Source organism: Crocodylus siamensis, chromosome 11 (genome assembly GCF_052110815.1).
Source record: "Crocodylus siamensis isolate JL-2025a chromosome 11, ASM5211081v1, whole genome shotgun sequence".
Taxonomy (NCBI): Eukaryota; Metazoa; Chordata; order Crocodylia; family Crocodylidae; genus Crocodylus; species Crocodylus siamensis.
In genome coordinates this window covers 27,795,447-27,815,912 of record NC_143405.1, presented here as the reverse complement: position 1 = coordinate 27,815,912, position 20,466 = coordinate 27,795,447, and the positions used below count along the sequence as shown (strand labels likewise).

At 45.9% G+C, this 20,466-nt stretch overlaps 1 protein-coding gene across 3 annotated transcripts in view; it reads right to left on the bottom strand.

Annotated features, from left to right (window-relative positions):
* The window catches only part of FANCD2 (FA complementation group D2), a 170,659-nt gene that overhangs the window by 29,798 nt on the left and 120,395 nt on the right, over positions 1 to 20,466 (bottom strand). For all 3 annotated transcript variants that reach the window (XM_090021350.1, XM_090021352.1, XM_090021351.1), the window contains exons 30-36: positions 17,553 to 17,669; positions 16,108 to 16,236; positions 15,855 to 15,973; positions 12,801 to 12,914; positions 11,287 to 11,414; positions 10,264 to 10,363; positions 8,636 to 8,758 (exon numbers count right to left, since the gene is read on the bottom strand). In XM_090021350.1, the coding sequence (XP_089877476.1) occupies positions 8,636 to 8,758; positions 10,264 to 10,363; positions 11,287 to 11,414; positions 12,801 to 12,914; positions 15,855 to 15,973; positions 16,108 to 16,236; positions 17,553 to 17,669 (830 nt within the window). The remainder of the gene's footprint in view (positions 1 to 8,635; positions 8,759 to 10,263; positions 10,364 to 11,286; positions 11,415 to 12,800; positions 12,915 to 15,854; positions 15,974 to 16,107; positions 16,237 to 17,552; positions 17,670 to 20,466) is intronic.

The following is a 20,466-nucleotide window of genomic DNA, read 5'->3' as shown; positions in this document are numbered from 1 at the left end:
AGATTGGTGCCGGGGGGGTGGGAAGGGGGGCGGGGAACTGTGTGTTGATGACCAGCTGGGAGGCAAAAACCACACCATATTTAAAACCACGGTTTTTGCCTTCCTGCTGATCAGGGGAGAGCAGCGAGCGGTAGGGGGTCAGAGGGGGACACGCAGGGGAACCTGCAAAAATCAGCAGAAGTGGGGTGCACGGCAGCTCCTTTGATCTTACAGGTTCCCTTGCACACCACCACAGCCACGGAGACAGGGTCCGCAGAACACAGGCAGCATGTCCCTACACGTCCTCCCCTGCCCCTGCTCCTGACCCTGCCCCCTGCCACAATGCTGGAAGCTGTGGCCTACTGAAGAGCCCAGAGCAGCAACTTAAAAAAAAATAAAAAATTAATTTTTCCTTTTATGTCTCTGTGTGCCACTAACTGTCACGCATGCCAGGGGTTGCCTGTCCTTGGTCTAACTGTTTCTATAGCAAGGAAGTTTTTCCTGACATTTAAAAAGACTAACCTGAGGTCCTGGGGGCTTCCCAGGGCAACAGCTGCACCAATCCGGCCTCATGGAGCCTGGCTAGCAGCCAGAGCATGACTCTGGATGGCCAGGATCCATTTCTGGCAGCACACGCTGTCGCTGCATGCACCACACAGCTTTGTGGTGGGTTTTGAGGGAAGAGGGGAGTTGTTTGATACTGGGACATCCCAGTATCACATTTTGGCACCACACTGGAAACTTGTAGCACAGCGCACAGTTGCACATTTGCTACGTGTGGTCTGCAGCACTGAAAACCACACGTGTGTGTTCATCTGGATGTGCCCATAATGTCCCCATTTAATCTCATCTCTGGATTTAAACATACTTTGTCCATTCATCTTTTTCTCATATGACCTATATTCCAAACCTTTCATCATCTTTGTTGCTCACCTATGGATCCTTTTAAAATTTCTCTACATCCTTTTTCAGATGCAGTGCTCTGAACTGGCCACTACTGAACAGGACAGTCCAACCTAACCAGGGCTGAGTGGAAGAATGAGTCTGTCACATTCCATGCCTTGCATACAATCCCACTATGAAAGCAGTCCAAAACTCCTTTTTTTCCCCAACAACATCACATTATTGTGGTAGGCTTAGCCCTGGTGGGCAGTAGCAGTGCCCCTAGCAGCTATACTAGCCAGCCCCACTCAAGATCTTCCATCCAGAGTTTCATGTGCCACACCTGGATGAAATAAATAGTCCTGCAGGAGGCACCCAGAGTCCTAGAGCAGTATTTTTACTGTGCTGCTTTGATCCAGGTCTACTTTACTTAAATGGCAAAAATTCAGGAAGCTTAACCAGCCCAGCTAAAGCCCAACTGGCATTAAATTTCCTGGTGGTTTTACTTGCATCCTCCACCCTACCCCACAGCTGTGCCCATATCTCACAGGTAATATGCTGTAAGCTTTTCTTTGAGCCATCTGGCTTAATAAGTTTTGTCTGTCCTAGCAACCCTGTGGGTTATGGGCTATTTACTCTGGTTGCAGACTTCAGCCCAGCCCCCCTTATTTTGGCTTTGGCTCCTCAGCAGCCCCTACTCCGCTGGGGCTTTAAGCCTCAGCCTAGGTTCTATGTAGGCTCCCTAGCCCCACGGCATTCATGTCTCTCTTCTCTGTTCTTTGGCTCTTGTCAGCCTAACTTCTCCCTCTCTGGCCTTCTGGCCTCACAAGGGGGTAAACCCTCTTGGTGTCTGGGCCTCTCTGGTTCTCACAGTGCACCTCTCTCCCCCTCTCTGGCCTCAGAGGAGTTAAACCTTCTCTCACTGGGCCCTCCTGACCCTCTCAATGCTTGTTCGCCTTATTGTAGTCTTCCATTCTCACAAGGAGTTAAAACCATGCAGGATGCTTTAAAGTACCTCCGAACATGGCCCCCAAGCCTCCCTTCACAGCCACTTTCAGTCCTCTGGTTACTATCCTGATCACAATAAAAAGCACAGCCTATCCAAATACTCACAAAACAATGAACAACATGAGTTCAAATCATCCTCACTCTGGGTCAACTCAAAAGGGGCTTCTTTGCCAAGGTTCCCCTTACTGCAACTCCAGGCTCCATAGCAGCTTGCCTGGGAACTCCTCATCTTTCCCCAGCCAGAGTTAGTGACCCCACTGACCTGAGGGCAAACCTTTTATACCACTAAGTCCCTCTACTTCCAGCCAGCCAGTCTTATCACTTGGCCTGACTACAGGGGTTTCTCAGTCATTAGTCCTTTTAGCCCTACCAGCTGCCCTTCTCTACTTGGTTTCAATCCCGCTGTGGCAGGGCTGCTGGTGATTGCAGGTACCATGTCTCTTTTTCCATATTTTCTGCTTGCCTGACGGGGCATTTCTGTCTGTCCTTCCCACTGTATTTTCTCTTCCTGAATTCTTATCCCTTCATGCTACAAAAAGACCCTATCCTTAAAAGGCCCTTCCAGGTGTTTGTTCCACAGCCTTCTCCCAGTCACATGGCAAAGGTTCCCTGTTCCATCACTGACTTATACTGAGTTTGTTATCCATCACAACCTCCAGATTCCTCTTGGCAGTGCTACTGATTAGTCAGTTATTTCCCATGAAATTCTGTGCATTTAATTGTCTTCCTTAAGTGTAACATTTACCTTGATGATTTTCATTTTGCTGTTTAATAAAATGGGTCTTTAATATACCAACATCCTTTAGGAGTCTGTCCCAAACTGTTTGCAACCCTCTCAGTTGTGTGTCATTTTTAGGTCAGGAAGCTCTTTACTGTGGTATCTAAATCATTAATAAGACCTGAACCTAGAACAGACCCTGGAGAGACACACTGGAGACATCCACACTTGAGACCTCAATCCATTTATAGCCGCTTTTTGTTTACAGGTATTCAGCAATTACATATCTATGTAATGGGAAATCTATCTAGCAACATTCCTGAAGCTGACTTATTCATGTCATGTGGGATCATGTCAAAAGCCTTACTTAAGTCCAGAGATTCCTTATTTACTCAATTCTAAGACAAGGCTTTCCCTCCCATTTCACAGGGAGGAAAAGCCCCTTGTCTCAGAATTGAATGGAGACTGCTGCAGCTCTGGGTCCAGCCCCTACCCAGGGTTGGAGTTATACTGCTGCTGCTGCCTGCCTCACTTCCCTTACCTTTGCTCTGCATTGACAGGCTCTTTCCATGCCTGAGGCACTGAGCACAGCCCCAGCCTAGTGAAGCAAGGGAAAGATGAGGGGGAGGGAGAAGCAGTCAGGAGGGGAGGGGGAAAAGGGAGAAGGAGGAGAAAGGGAGCGGAGGCTAGAGGGAAGGAGGGAGGGGGGAGCAGATTCAGGGGAGGGAGTGGGAGAAGGGAAACAGAGGTTGCAATGGAGGGGGGAAGGAGGAGGAGCAGAAGCTGGAGGGGAGGGGGAAGCACAGAGGCTGGAGGGGGACCAAAGGCTGCAGGGGAGGGCCAGGCAGGGATCAGAGGTAGCAGGCAAAAGCAGGGAGCAAGCTGCTTGACCTCTCCATACCACCTGCCTCACCACTGCCCGTCCCCATGCAGCAGTGGGAGGGATGAATTCAAGACAACTCCCCAATAATTAGATTCTATACATGGACAATTATAACAAATCTATACCATTTTCCATGTACAGAACCTAATTATTGTGGTGTTATATTAAATTCAGGATAGTCTTATTAGATTCGAGTAAGTATGGTATGTAACGTCCATTGTGTTCTTATCTACCAAACAATTCACCCTCTCAAAGGAAACCAAGTTGGTTTGGCATGTTTTGTTCTTAATAAAAAACAAGTTGGTTGTTAGTGATCACCCCTTCCTCCTCCAGATGTTATCAGTTGTTTTATAATTTGTTCTAGTAATTTCCCAGGTACTACAGTCAGTCTGACTGATCTATAATTCCCAAGTCATCTTTTCTCCTTTTCTTAAATGTAAGCTATATTACCTCATCTCCAGTCCTCTGGGACTTTACCTCTCATCCATGACTTTAGAAAAATGGGCACCCTATACATGGACATTGAGGCTGCTCTGATACAATGTATCAGAGCAGACTTGATTAATGGAATCTGCTGGAGCATGGTAATTACCGTGCTCCAACAGACTCTAGTATCACTAGTGTCAGTGTTCCCACACCAAAAAATGGAAGCTCTAATTAAAGCACCCCCTCCCCACAACCTCCAGGAGCACATCTAGACCTAATGAAGCGGTCATCTGACTGCAGGAGGATCCTGCAAGTGGTGGAGGGGGCTGAGCAGCCTCCATTTTAAAGATCCAGGCCCTCAGGTCTGTTGCAGCAGTTGCTGCAAGCAGCCAAAAACAACACCTGGCTGAGCTGCTGCTCAGAATACCCTGGAGGTAAGCGCAGGAGCTATGGGGATGATAGGAGGCTCCTGGTCCTAGGTATATGTGAAAACTGCACCCTGCCAGGAAAAGGTGGTCTGGTGGGGCTGGCTATCAGGACAGCCTCCCAGAAACGCCAGGCCAGTTACCTCCCTGGTGAAAGGCAGGTATGGGCATCTTAAAACCCCAGTCCCCACACCCAGATGGGTTAACCAGGGTCAGGGCCAGGCACATCTCCAAACACCTGAGCCCCATAACTGGGGGCCCAGGCACATCTCTGGATACTTAAGCCCCATTTGCCCCAGTGGTAGGGTGTAGTGATTAAAATAGAAGACAACCTGCATAGAATAGGGTGCACAAGGATGACTCAATGGCTCATGTTGGTGTAGAGGAGGGCCTGATTAGGAGGGCCTGAAAAGCTGCACTGGGGGTATGTGGAGTAGGGGGTGAAAGAGCAACCTGAAGCACATGGGCCAACCTCCCTGAGAAAGTAAGTCAAGGCTGCAACCCCAGAGAGGGGAACAGCCAAGCCCAGGTATGTCTACAGAGGCCTGAGGTATTAGTTGGGCCAGAGACCGTGTTTGTAGTCTATTTGTAATAGTGTTAAGATATACCAGTACGGGAGCACAATGACTGTATGCTCCAGTAGGGAGTGAGAGTCCCAGGAGGCTCTGGTGTATTGGTCATGGTGTGAGGCACCATAATAATCTGAATACTATCTGCGATGCATGGAACACAACAAGGGGAGATTGGAGTCATGGGTATTGCCCTAGACATTGGGCATTAAAATGGGCAGACTCCTGTTAGAAATGGAATATTGTTAGAAATGCACAGCTTGCATCTTGCACCTGATAAGAAAGAAATACTGCCCAAGGCTCCTTTCTCCCCCTCACCCACCCTAGTCTTTCTCATGCTGATTGCAGAAGCTGGAATTCAATTGACTGTGGCCTCGGGGTATGAACTTTTGGCGAACTGTTGTAGTTTCTGAGCATGCTTAATAAGCTGATGCATATTTACCTCTCCGCCCTGCATACTTAAGTAGCTAATTATACTATACATGCGATGTATGTAATGATGTAACTACATGTATGCTTGTATGAAACGGAAGTAGCTGTAAGAATTCCAGTGTCTGCACACGTGACCCCGGAGGAGAGAAGATAAATTCCGCTTGCAAGCACAATTAGTTTGTCAGAAGCTGATTTGGGCATCAATGCCCCACTCTGACCTTGTTTGCAAACAAATACATCCTTTTGTACCGGCTGATGTTTGTGTGTCTGTGATTTTTGCGGGCCTCCAAAGAAACGAACCGCTTTTTGCAACACTCCCATATTTTACATCCAACATTTAGGCAATAAGATGTGGCAGGAAAGATTTTGGGTGGACTGCCCCAGAACAGGTGAGCGGGCTGAGGGAGACCTGGCCCCGAGTAGTCAGCCTGTTACACACCAATTGTTCTCAGTGGTTCCAAGATTTCTTCAATACCCTGAAATGAATTACATCAGATGCTGCTGACTTAATTTCATTCAAATTTATCAGTAGCTGTCTACTAAACTCTTCAGTTTAGCCCTTTTTGTTTCTTTTGTTTTTGTCAGTTCTCTGGTGCAGCTGTTGGGAAAAAGACTGTGACAAAGTACTCATTGAGCAGCTCGTTCTTTATGCCTTCCACTGAGAAACAAATCCATAGGTTCCCTAGTCTTTCTTTTCTGGCTGATATTTATAGAACTCCCTCTTATCACCTTTAACATCCCTTGCCAGTTATATCACATTTTTTATCTTTAATTTCCTGATTTTTGTCCTGCATTCTTGCTATTCCTTGGTATGCTTCCTTAGTAACTCAGTCTTTCTTTAATTGCTGATATTAATTCTCTTTTGATTTTGAGGTAGCTAAGAACTTTTTTGTGTAGCCACATGCATCTCCTATTGTTCTTTTCTTTCCACCTTGCTAAAACAGCTTGTTGTTGGGCCTCTTATACTATGTCTGTTAGGAAATATCAGTCCTCCTGGATCATTTTATCCTTTAATTTCTCTAGCTATTAGACCTTGCTTGCTATTTGTCTGAATCAGTCAGAATCTGTCTTTTGAAGTCCAGTGTGGGAGACTGCCCCCAGCATCCTAAACAACATGGGACAAGGAGAGACCAAGGAAGCAGCCCAGGGCCCCTTAGGGAAAAGCAGCTGGCCCGGCAAGGGCCAGCAGAGTCTGCTGCCTCACAGTAGGAGCCTCAACAGTGGTGGGAGAGCAGCAATCATACCCAGTACAGCCTCAGCCATGCTTTAGAAACGTGTGCTTGCTGCACGTAGGTGGGCATGCTGTGGCTTCCAGTATAATTAGAAGCCCCACACCAGCCACCAGAGAGAGCTGGCAATGCAGGGAAAATTGGCACACTGGGGGAGCCAGCAGAGCGGGGAAAGCTGGCTAGGTGGAGAAAGTTGGCTTGATGGAGAGAGCCAGCTGAGCAGGTAGAGCAAGAGGAGGCTACTGGAACCCTGGACACTCAGTGGAGTGCCTGGCATTGGGTGCCTAGGAGTGGGATCCCAGGACAGAGTCCCACAGCAGTAGGAGGCACAGGAAAGGATGAAGATCTCAAGATGCAGATCGAGGTTACAGCACTTGGGGGCATCAGACTGTGAGTTCAGGAGCATTTGGGTTCCAAGTACTTCATGCTTTTTTATTGTTTCACCACCAAGCTTATTGAACTGTTTGAAGACCGGACTAATTTTATATAAATACTGGGCCAAGGTTCTTGGGTAGGCCTGACTGTTCGTCAGACAGTAGATGACTTATTTTGGTTTTCCTGCATTTCCATTTTGTTTATGCTCATGAACATCTGGTTGGCAAGTGGACGGGGTAAAGGGGAGGCAGAAGCCCCACAAAGGCAGCCTTTGGTCCTGCATGTATAGATCCAGAACCATCAGGAGCCTTCTGCTCAACCAAGAATGATAAGACATGGCAGGAAAGAACAGAAGAGCGGTGCATAAGCTTAGATACTCGTGAAGTGCTAACTGTCATCAAAGAAGGTCCAATTGGTGGAGAGTTCTGGATCTTGCGCCTGGAGGTATCCGATGTACTTGAGGTGTTGGATACATCCAGTCTCCTCATTCTGCTCTTCTCATGCCTTATTCTTAGAATCATGAATTCTGTTCTCTATACATGGTAAAAACTTACTGGACATCATTTTGTATTGCTGTATTATTTTGCCAGATATCAGGGAAATTAAATTAAAATTCCCCAGTCATATTATCTGATAGGCTTTAGATATTTTTATTACTTGCTTGAAGATGTCTTGTTCACCTCTTCTTCCCAAGTTGGCAATCTACAGTAGATCCTCCACCAAAATATTACTACTGCTTCCCCCACCTTTATCTCATCCAGATACACTCAATAGAACTGGGGTTTTCTTTTTCTGGAACTATAAAGTGCACAATACAAAAAGCTGGGAAGAGTATAAAGAGGGACAGGATCAGTTTATTTATGTAAACTGTGCTTTCAAGCTTCCATATATTGTTAAAACATCCCAGAAGCTGGATACAGTGCTTTGTATTTAGTGCATACCTAGCCCAAATTGCTCAGGCATATCCACTCCAACTTCTCTAGAGGCTGCTGGGTATACTTTTTGGAGTACTTCATACTACCACAGTGACAAAGATTGGCTTTTGTCAATATGGCACACCGAGAATATGCCTACATATTAAATTAATGTGAAACAAACTCCAGCACATATTGTGCCAGAGTTTATTGCCCCTGGGTACTACAACTGCACAGAATAGCCCCAGGTTGGAGCAGCCCCAGCTGGCAGGGAGCCCAGAGTTTAGCCTGCCAGCCCAGGGCTGCTCCAACCTCGTTCAATGTGCTGTGGACTGTCAGGCAGGAATCCCCGCACTGAAGTACCCTTGTGCCCCAGCCAGCCCTGTCAGCATCTACATGCGTGTTGCTGCATAGTAAAGAACTCTGCTGCAGGATAGTACCTGTATTTACTCCTGCAGCGGAGTTAATTAGTTTCCTGAGGCCTAAAACACTAATTAGGCAGCTCTGCAGCAAACGTCTCATGTAGATGTGCCCAGAAAGGCCATATACAATGGATGCCTATATGGTTCAGAGAACTCAATTCTGCTCTGGCACACACTGTTTGTTTCTCCTTCACTAAATCTAATTTAGTACAGATGTAATGCCTAGCAAGTCCTTTTCTTACTAGCAATACTGCTTATGTGAAACTGATATAAAACAAAACAGGTCAGAGAATAAGATGACTGAACACATGATAGCAACTATTTGTTATTGTTCAATTAAGGAAATTCAAGGGCTATATGTTGATGCTATTACCTGGTCAGGGTAGGATAGGTAGAGGAACATCCATCTTTAGCAGATTTAATTAGCTCAGAGACCCCAACACTGGCAATATCTTCTATAGCTTTCAAGATGTTGTCTGTGTGCTCCATATACACACTGGACTCAAACAGCAGAACAGCAGGTTAGTAAACACGTTATAACAAAAGGTCTATAACTCCATAACTTTAGCTAGAAATATTGGTGTGACCTGGAAATTGTTATATTTATTCTGATAGCAAAGGAGACTGCTCTTGTAACATCCTCAGAAAATTCAAACTGTCATCAAGTAACGTCATTAGAAATTCACCCTAATTTAAAACCAGCTAGGGTCCATACCTTGGCCTATCTGGACAAAATGTAGATTAGGACAAATATAAGGACTGGGTATCCTTCTGTAGCCAGTGACAAAGAGAATTCTACCTCTACCTCAAGTGATATAGACCTATATTTCTGCAGCTGAAAGTAACAGAGTTATACTCCTGGCTGTCTAGACCAGGTTCTACTGGCTGGTTTACTGTGAATAGGTGTGAGCCTGTCTACTATGGTACCATTAAAAGACTGCTTTAACCCCTTATTAACTAGAAGTGTTTTTTTTCATATTTTCAGATTTTTAGTTGAAGTCTCAAGACATACTTAGGCACTTTGGATTATGACGACTAAGTTCCTTCTTTGAAAAACACTTTTGTGAAAAAGGCAGCTTTTAAAACTGTATTTTCCAATCAGCAATTGAATAAATGTCAATCTCAGAACAGTTATGCACCTATCATAATGTTACTGTTTATTTCATAGTTTTATTTACTTTTTCTTAAGGAAAATATTAATCAAAATATGTTATTATAAGGATATGAAAAACATTCAAATGCGTGTCAAGAAACACACACAGTTTTTATACCTAGGCCTGTGAAAACCACATCAGTCACACCAGGCTTCACTGGCAATCTTTTCACTGCATTGCTCCCTGAATAGCATAATATGGGCTGCAGGACCTGGTCTAGTGAGAGACCCTGAAAGGACAGAAAATTAAGCTGTTTCTAAGGAGAATACGTGATGTATTTTTCATTACATATAATATGGGGTACTGTTTCTTTAAATGTTGTAGCTTTGTGTGGCTCCTTAGGCACTTGGGTGTTTATATACATGCTCCGGGAGGTGGGGGTTCAATTAGAGCAGCTTTGAGAGGTGCTCTAATTAAAGGGCCCAGAGCATCATGTGTATCAGCCATCCCATGCTGAAAAATGGTGACACGGGTGCTTTAACTAAAGCGCGTTGAATGAGCTTTAGTTAAAAGTGCCCCTGCTGCCATTTTTCAGTGCAAGGACACTGATACATGTGATGCTGGAGTCTGCTGAAGCACAGTAATTACCACGGTCCAGCAGACTCAATTAATCAAGTCTATTCCAACACGCTGTAATTATAGCATGTTGGAGCAGCTCCGATGCATGTATATAAGCACCCCACATTTACTTTTTGTTTGGGTCCCTGCTCCCAATAATAAAATTACCAGCTATGTTAAGCTGTGTGGTGCTCCCTCTACCCTGTGCTAATCTAAGCCCCACCAACGTGGGCTCACAAAATGATAACAGAGTGTGCTGCTAGCAGAGAAGTAGCAAAACCATCCTTACCTGAGCATAACATGCAGAGCATCATTGAACTGGCTGCCTTTCTCTCGTACGCCGCTGGGCTGCATCCAGGATTGGCACAGGAACTGTTTTGCTAGTGAAGCTGTTGAAGGCAATGGGGACAGGGCTGCAGTAGTGACAAGGCCTGTCCAGGTAGTTCCTTCCCACCATCCCAGTGGAGTCTCCACCTCTGATCAGTCCTTGCTACCTTGTGGGGCTGTAATGCAAGCAGCAACGACCAATCGGCAGGGGAGGGGGCAGGGGGAAGCCCCTGATCAGTCCCTGCCACCATCCATGGTCTCTGGTCTTGATCAGTTGTTGCCATAGGAGAAGGTTGGGGGTGGGAAGAGAAGCTACAGACAACCCCCTATTACCTACTGGCTTGAGCATGTGCAAAATTTTTTATGCTCCAGCCATGGGAATATGCAGGTGTGCATACCCTGGTGCAATCTATTTTTTGTAATGCTACAAGGTCTGAAGTACAGTTTCAGCAATGTTTGTTGAACAAAGAAAAAAAGAAAGACTGCCCAACTTTTCTCGCTAAGTTCATGATCTTTCACCCCACATAACTTCTACCCCTGTTAGAAAGTTGAGCTATAAATCACTTGAAAGAACAGTTTTTGATTTGTAAGGACTTGTATATACACACTTTTGCATCAAGTTAGCTATACTGGGTTAGGACCAGATACAGTTAAGGGACAGATACCACTCCTTATTACAGGCAAAGCTGAACCAGTAGAGTTTATTTTAATAAATTTGGGGGTGAGGAAAACGATATAAACATAAGTTCTTTTATGTTTAGGCAACTTTGCCTCCATTAAGGATTGTATCAATTTACCCTATTTTTCACATGCAGCACAACCTGAAATATAATATGCACTTTGATTTTGGGCAGGCAGAATAAGGCAAGAAAAGATTTTTCTGGAGTTTGGCTGCAACAGCAAGGACTGAGCCTAATCTTATCTGGGAGAAGAGAAGGTACATACACATCTGGGAGATACATATCTGGGAGAAGGTATATGTTACCTATTTTGTCCCTCTTCCAGTTGGCCAAAGGTTTCTCAGCAATGACAATCAGGACCCGAATGAGTTCAAGTGCACACTGGAAACTGGGGATGCTATGCTGGAAATTTGACAAGTAGCGAAAAGCATCACTGTAGATAGCAGGAAAGAAAAGGGATGAGTATATATTGCAGATATTACATATCATGTATAAATGCAAAAAGAGACAGTATCAGATCAGGTTTCAGTTAGAGATTTAGGTTTCAGCTAGATTGATATCCTGTCTCCATCACTGGCTGATACCAGATGCCTTTCAAAGGTATGGAAATAATACAGGGATAACAGAATAACCTACCCAACAGGGAACTTCCTCTTTAACCACCAGGCAGTGTAAGGCTGACTCAGGTTTTAAGGTAGGAGATTTATATTTTATTATTCTCTCCAGTGTTACTGTGGACATTTCTTTTTTGAACACTCCAAAGCCCTTGGTTTCAGTGGCATCCAGTGGCTAAGAATTCCCCAAGCTAATCACACATCAGGTATCTTTTTTGTCAGTTTTAAATTTCTTGTAATATAATATAACAGTGTCCTCCTTGTTCTTGTATTGTAAGACCTAGTAAGTGGGAGCATGCAAGCTACCTTACATACCTGAAGGACAGGCAGGACTCCAGCTTTGGATCCATTCGCTCCCAAACACAAAGCACATGGAAGCTCCAGACCCCTGCCTGGTCATTCAGCAGCATCCCAGGGCTTGAGCTGTCACTATTGCTGCTATGTGGCTGGGCACAGGCCCAAAGTTTCCATGTGCTCTGTTCCTGGGAGGGAATGGACCTGACAGTAAGCAGCAGGGAGCAGGCCTAGAGGCTGCAGCGGAAAAGTGATAGGGGCAAGGGGGCTGTCTGCCTCTCCCCTCCCACCTACTGAATGCCCCCTTGCTGCCATTGTCCATGAAAGAAAATAAAGATTTTCTTATTCATTGCACTAGGTGGGGCAATGCTCCTGGCCACTACTCTCAGACTACATCACACACTCAGAGTAAGGGTTTGAATTTTCATTGAACAACCTTGTGTTTTACATGCATAATGCTGCTAATGCCCTAGAAAAAGGTAGGGAGATTTGATAGCAGTCACTGTCCTACTGTGGGGGGGAGAGCTTAATTTAAGATGAAATCCAATAATTAGATTTTATACATGGAAAATTATGACAAACTTATACATTTTCCATATAGAGAATCTAATTATTGGGGGGTCATCTTGGACTTAGGTAAATAAAGTACATCAATTTTGGGGTATAGCATGCAGAAGGGGTATACTGTGCTTCATTACAGTATTCTCTATCATGGTTCTTTGTTGGTGTAGATGTGCTCTATGCGTTATGTAGGATGCTGCCGCTGATCAGCAAGACCTGAGTTCCAAAAATCTCAAAATCACTGAGTCAAGAAAGTATTTGTCCACAACACTCGCAGGAAACACAGAAAACATTTACAATATTATTCCTATTAAAAAGCTCTGAGAACGTAGTAATACCTGTTATCCTACCTGATCTGTTCCTCAAGGAGAAGAAACTCCGTCTCTCCTGGCTTTAGCCTGTCTGAAAGGACCTTGAGGGCTGACATCAACAAATCATTATTTTCTTGCTGAAGAAATCCACTCCTGGGGGAAAAAAAAAAGAACACCAAAAACAAGGAGTGAAAAAGATCAGTGCCAAACCTATAATTACTACAATGCCAAACTGCTCTTCAGCAAATAAAAGTAAAGACTCTGGAAGAGCCAAGCAGCACCTATTGGAAAAGAAGACGTGATACATTGCTTTAAAAAACCTAGAATTGATCTCCATAACTAACTGAGATCCACATAATTACTTTAGCTTTTCTAGAGCATTAACAACATTATGTGTGTAGATCCTGATCACTGATCAGCACTTGCTACATGTTCAGTTTAAATCATGATGGGAACCAACCACAAATTTATTACATATATTTTATGTAATAACTTGTATAATAATACTTTGCGGCTTATTCCCTGTTTTACTGTACCATTAATTACATGAATGTGTGGCGAGGTTACTACTAAAGTTGTGATTAATTGGTTAGTCACATCTTAGGCTCCAGGCAAACGTTAGACTTAGGTGCTGAGCAGTGGAGTGACTTCTTATACAAGTGATGTGAGGGAGAGGAGGAGGAAAGGGGAGGGGCATTTTAATTAGTGTTGTTTGCAGACAGTGTCATGTATACTAAGCCCCCACACATTTTAAAAGGGCCATGGGATGCTTTATCTAAAGCTCATTTGACAAGGTTTAGATAAAATGTCCCCACAGCCATTTTAAAATGTGCGGGGGCTTAATACAAGTGATGTTGAAGTGATGCTGGAGTGTTCTAATTAGAATGCAAAGCAGACTTAATTAATTGAGTCTGCTCCAAAGCGTTCTAATTAGAATGTGAACAAGCACATATATAGGCAGCCTTACTGACCCAACAATGTCTTGATTTCTAGGCAGGACTAAAAGCATGCAAAAAGGTGCCCCTTTTCTAGTAATGTGGATTAATACAGAGATAGATTAATTCCAAAGTCATTTTGCACACATTGGGTATTTTACACATTTCACCTCCTTATCATTCAAAGTCTGATTCATTCACGTAAAGGTACACATTGGTACCATCTTATTGATTCCAAATATACAAATGAACTCATTTCAATATTAGCTTGTTCTGCACTATGCAAAGACTTTGGTTCTTCTCACTCAGTTCTACTGGTCAACTCAATCATACAATCTTAGAAAACTAGGGTTGGAAGGGACCTTAGAAGGTTATCTAGTCCAACCCCCTGCTCAAAGCAGGACCATTCCCCAACTAGATCATCACAGCCAAGGCTTTGTCTAGCCAGATCTTAAAAACCTCCAAGGATGTAGAGTCCACAACCTCTCTGTGTAACCTGGTCCAGTGTTATACTACCCTTCTAGTGAGAAAATTCTTCCTAATATCTAACCTAAAATTCCCCTTCCTTCAACTTGAGACTGTTGCTACTTGTTCTGTCATCTCCTACCACTGAGAACTGTCTAGCTCCATCCTCTTTCAAAACCCCCTTCAGGTAGTTGAAGGCTGCTATTGAATCCCCTCTTAGTCTTCTCTAGACTAAATAAGCCTAGATCCCTCAGCCTTTCCTCATAGGTCATGTCCCCAGCCCTCAGTATTTTTGTTGCCCTCTGCTGGACTCTCTCCAATTTGTCCACATCCTTTCTATAGTTGGGAGGGAGGGGGGGCAAAACTGGACACAGTACTCCAGATGTGGCCTCACCAGCACCAAACGGACGGGAAGAATCACTTCCCGTGATCTGCTGGCAACACTGCTACCAATGCAGCCCAGTATGCCGTTAGCCTTCTTGGCAACAAGGGCACGCTGTTGGCTCATTCAGCTTACTGTCCACTATAACCCCAAGGTCCTTTTCTGTAGAGCTGCTGCCCAGCCAGTCTGTCCTCAGCCTGTACCGGTGCATGGGACTGTTCCATCCTAAGTGTAGGACTTTGCACTTGTTCTTGTTGAATCACATGAGATTCCTTTTGGCCCAATCCTGCAATCTGTCTAGGTCATTCTGAATCCTAGGCCTACCCTCCAGTATATCTGCTACTCCCCTCATCTTGGTGTCATCTGCAAACTTGCTGAGGGTATACTCTATGCCATCTTCCAGGTTGTTGATGAAGATATTGAACAAAACCAGCCCAGGGACCAACCCCTGCGGCACTCCACTTGATACTAGCTGCCAACTAGACATCAAGCCATTGATTACTACCCTCTGACCCCAATGCTACAGCCAATCCTTGCAGATAACAGATTACACTGGTTATTGCATTCTTGAAGCAAGCACTTACTTCTTTTCAAAACTATGTACCATTTCTTCTTCCTTATATCAGAACAGCCCAAATGGCAGCCCGTGGGTTGCATACAGTCCCAAAAGGGTTGGCTCCAACCCAGCCAGTACTTCCCCCACCCCACAGCTGCTCCTGTCTCAGAGGCCAGGATGGGACTGAAGTACTAGAACTACACACACAGCAAAGAAGGGAGATGTCCATGCTCTAGGTGGGTGGCTGGGAGAAGTGGGACAGGTGCTGCATTCATGGCAGCAAGGGAAGCCAGACAGCCTCTGCAATGAGGGGGAGGGGGGAAGCTGAGTATATAGCTGGGGGGGAGTGCTACAGCCTGGGTCTCCCTTGCCCCATATGTCTGTACAGCAGGTGTGACTGTAGGGGGATGACAAGGCTGCCTGTGATGTACAAACTGGTGGGGGAAAGGTTGTGGAGGGGTGGGGCATTTTGGGCTCCCGCAAGTCCAGGAAAGGGAGGGAGCCTGGCTGCCTGGGTCAGTCAGGGGGCACCCAGCTGCTCACTTGCATGCCTGTGGCCCACTGCTGTCCAGAAGTTGGACAGCCCTGGGTTGGCAAACATGTAGTATCTTTTGCAAGGGCACTGGGCAGTGCCAGGTTAAGCAACTTCAGCTGCTTCTAGGTTTTCAGGGAATTTTACCCGTTAACATTTTCAGGTCATTTCAACAAGGCCTGAGTCTCTAGCTCACCAAGCACCTGCCACTCCATACACTCACCAGGCAAACAGAAGGTGAAAAGTCTGCAGCAATTTCTGGTAACAGGAAGACATGAGCTGGTGCTCCTGAATGTTCACACTTGGTCCATCCATTACACCGTGGTTTTCTACAAGCAACGCCTTAAACACCAAACAAACTATTAATTTAATGTTTTTTCAAGTAATCTCTTATTGTTCCCCTATTTCCATAGTGCCACAAAAAATACCACAACAAAATTTGGAAACTGCCAAGAATCAAGTTGATGTTCTCTGACCTGGAAGTAATTGTGCATGTTCTCCAAGTGATTACATAATGGTTTTAGTAGTTTGACTGCACACTGGACAACAGCATGAGGTGACCTTTGACACAGATGCGAGAATCCAAGGTCTCTGCAGACTTTCCCCTGCAGCAAATCCAATTGAAATTGTTCTTAATTTACCAAAGCACAACATAAGAAAAATCCAAATAAAGTCATGTTGCAAAATCACACTGGGTACATGAGAAATGTGGGAGAGTATATTCTTTATTGAGCTTACTCTCATGAGAATGTGTAGTAGACCAACACAGGTATACTCAACCTTCAGCCCACAGGCCAAATATGGCCCACAGAGCCATGGCATGTGGCCCACTGGGCTCCCCAAGGGTCAGGCCATTTGGCAGCAGGGGAGCAGTGGCCATTAATATGGCCACCCTCTCACCCGCCAAATTCCCAAAGCCCACATGGCCAGTTGGAACTGCGCTGTAACCTCATGCCCCCATGGGGCTGGGCCACACCCCTTTGCACACCCCACCTGAAGGACAGGGCCACGCCGCCTCCTACCTGCGGGGCTGGGCAACACCCACTCCCCCTAAGTCTGGATCAGGGTCATGCAATGCCCCCTCCCACCATGGTGCTTGGTTGCAGCTGAGCCATGCCTCCCCACATGGGGCAGGGCTGGGGCCAGACCATGCCCCCTCCCCCCTCACAGGGCTTGGCCACACATCCTTTCTCCCCCCTGAGACTGGGCCACCCCCTTTTTCCCTTTCCTATGGGAACTCTATTGGAATAAAGATATGGGAGATACAAATGAGTCACAGAAGTTTTCTTTTTCTCTGGACACCTCCTCTTGGGATCCAAATATATATCCCAGGGATAGGCATGATGCTATAAAAGGTAGCAGCAGGGCTGTGTGCTGGACCTAAAGGCTCCTTGCTACACTCTCTTGCACTGTCCCTATTTACAACCTGTGGGGAAGCAGGAGGGTAGAAAGCAGCTGAGTTGAAAGGGCTAAAAGTACTTTAGCACAATCCCTCATTTAGCAGCCATCCTCTAGTCTCTCCTCCCTCAGGAGATGGGAGAGGCTGCTTCTTCTGGAGCTTCTAATTCTACCAAGAGAAGGGAAGGGCTAAAATTACTGTTCAGCTTGAGCTGGTTTATTTGCAGGAGAACTGACCAGAGTCTTCCTCTGGTCTCTTGCTTTTGCTGGATTAGCTGTTACCCAGACACCTGAAGGAAACCACCAGCTGCAAACCTCTCAGCAGGGCAATCTCTCAAAAGGATGCATGCCACTCTTGTACCCAGCTGTGAATCAGACAAACACAGTACTAAACTCATCTGTTAGTTTAAAGATTTAAAATGATGTCTGAAATGTCCCAGTCAAACAGGGCCATATATCACTAACATCGTCATCTTCAAACCTTGAGCACTGGCCTTTCCCCACCACTCATTTTTAAACCTACCTTTAAGAAAGGAGTTTTCTTTGTAGTGCCTGGTACCAGCATGTGCTCCAGCTTCCAGCACAAATCCTGCAGAAGGAAGTCAAGTTCCGCAGGGCCCAGCTGGACAATTTCTCTGGCCTGCAATTTAAAGTGAGAAAATACTTTAGTATTGTAATCTCCTTTAACAGGTCTCAAACAAAAGATGGAACATAAAGATCCTGAGTTACTTACAGCACTGTCCATGACAATTAAGGCTGATACATGTTCTCCAAGCTGTTCTTTAGGCATTGGATAAACATGGCAGATATGTGGTGTGTGTATTACCATGACAAGACTGACTGAGTTAGTAAACCCCCAAGAGGCAGGCAAACCATTTTATTGGCTGTGTTATTACCCTACAATCGTGGGGAAAGACCTATTGTGTTACCAGCTGAAGGCTTTACCAACATACCCTAACTGATTCAACAAATTTGTTCCATCTACTCTTATGTTGGCTACTGCATGCGAAGTCATGAGGGGAAACTTCCAACAATCAGACTGCACATCCAATCCAGCATTTCATTTCTAGTGAGCAAACAGGGACAGCAAATGGGGCAAGCAGTCTGCAAGCAGTTCACAGGTCAGTTTGCCACCCCACCTTTTTGAAGGAGAGCCTTTAAGGTAACCTCTTTCTTTAATTAAAAGTAGCTAACCTACATATATTTAGTGTAAGCAGCAAAAACTCAAGATTTAGGACTAATACTTAGACGCTTGCTTAACTAAAGTCCTGAGTGCAGGTAAGTTCACTAGGAAGTTTACCTGGAAACTCTCTCTCACCTTCCTTCACTGTAACACTGGTGACAGGAAGCAGGGAAAAAGAAACCTTTTGGGACCCAGGAGCAGTAAACATGCCACCTTACAGGCAAGTTTGCTAGGGAAGGTCTGTTCCAAAAGAGGGGCAGGAAGAGAAGTGGCAAATTAAGAGACCCAGAGAAATGGCTGGAGGACATCGCAATGCCAGAGCCACTGCCAGTGTCAGCTCTTCCTCTGCTTACACCTGTAGGGTATATGTCCAGACAGACCCACTCACTGTCAAGGCTTCCACACAGGTCCTTGTTTGGCACTGTGGAGACTGTGGCTTGCAGGCGCCTTCCAGTGACAGCCAGGTTGACGAGTGCTTGTGATTTGAGCGGTGCCTACAGGTGGTGTCCCTCAGGGAGCAAGCAAGAGAGCTACTGGATAAGCTACCGGAGGAGGTGGCAAGGCTCTGAAGCATCCTTCACCATGAGGACTTGATCGATTCAGTGCTGGAGACTTCTAGGACTGTGGCGGAAAGATCCCCAGAGGTGGAGCTACAGAAGGGAGAGGATGGACATCCAGGAAGGTGGAAGCTTGTGACATCTGGCAACAAAAAGAAATCTTCATCTCCACCTGCAGAAATTTGCCCAGAGAACACATATGAAGCCCTAGCAGTGGTGGAAGAGGCCATGCCAGGCATCCCCAAGATTGGGAAGATTGAGACCATTGCCACCAAGAAGAAGGACATTCCCTTCTGAGGGGGATGGGAGATCCATCTGCTGGCCTGATCAAGGGAAAGGGCCTGAGCAGGAGCAGATGTATCCTGCAGATCAATGAATGGCTGGACAGATGGTATTGCCAGCAGGGCTTTAGATTCTTCAACCACGGGATATTGTTCCAAGAAGGATTGCTAGGAAAAGATGGGATCCACCTGACAAAGAGAGGGAAGAGCATCTTCAGAGACAGGCTTGCTAATCTAGTGAAGAAGGCTTTAAACTAGGGGATGGAAACAAAAGCCCTGAGAGAAAGATTTTAGGAGGGCAGACTTCAACGAGCTAAGGAGGATAGTTGGAGAAGCGCTGAGGTCCCGGAGGGGAGGGGAGCCAGGTGTCCAAGGAGAGTGGTCGCTCCTTAAGGAGACGATCCTCCAAGCCCAAAGGAAAGTAATTCCAACGAGGATCAAAGGGAGCAGGAGAGCACACAAGCCTCCGTGGCTCACCAAAAGCATCCGGGAATGTCTCCTTGCTAAAAAGGAGGCTTACACCCAATGGAAAGAAGGGGTCATCACCAGGGAGGACTATTCTGTAGTTGCTCAGGGATGTAGGGGGGTAGTTAGGAAGGCCAAGGCAGAGATGGAACTGGGACTAGCTTCCTAGATTAAGGACAATAAGAAGTCCTTTTTTAAATACATCGGGGGTAAAAAGAAGGTCCCGGGTAATGTGGGCCCTTGCAGGACACGATGGGAAACTTGGTTGTCACACCAGACGGCAAAGCTAACATGTTTAACGATTTCTTTGCCTCCGTCTTCCTAAGTAGGGACCAGAACAGCCACCTCCCTGGTGGGCCCCCCTCAGGCCCCGGGGGAGGCACACCTGGGCCACAGGTTAGCGAGGATTTAGTTAGGGAGCTTCTGGAGGGGTTGGACGTATTCAAGTCAGCCGGTCCGGATGATCTCCTCCCTAGAGTTCTAAAGGAACTGGCTGAAGTCATTGCAAGTCCCCTGGCACGGTTTTACAAGCACTCGTGGTGCTCTGGTGAGGTACAGGAGGACTGGAAGAGGGCCAACGAGGTCCCCATCTTCAAAAAAGGCAGGAAGGAGGACCCGGGAAACTATAGGCCAGTTAGTCTTACCTCTATCCTAGGCAAGCTGTTCGAGAAAATTATGCTGGCACACATCCAAGATGGGCCAGCAGGGGACTGCATGCTTAGGGGCAACCAACATGGGTTCATCAGTGGTAGGTCCTGTTAGACCAACCTGGTGGCCTTTTACGATCAGATCACCAGATCATTAGATGCAGGGGTAGCAGTGGATATAGTCTTCCTGGACTTCCGGAAGGCTTTCGACACTGTCTCTCACCCTGTTCTCATTAAGAAACTGGGGGGCTGTAGTGTAGACACTCACACAGTCAAATGGGGCGCCAACTGGCTGGAGGGCCAC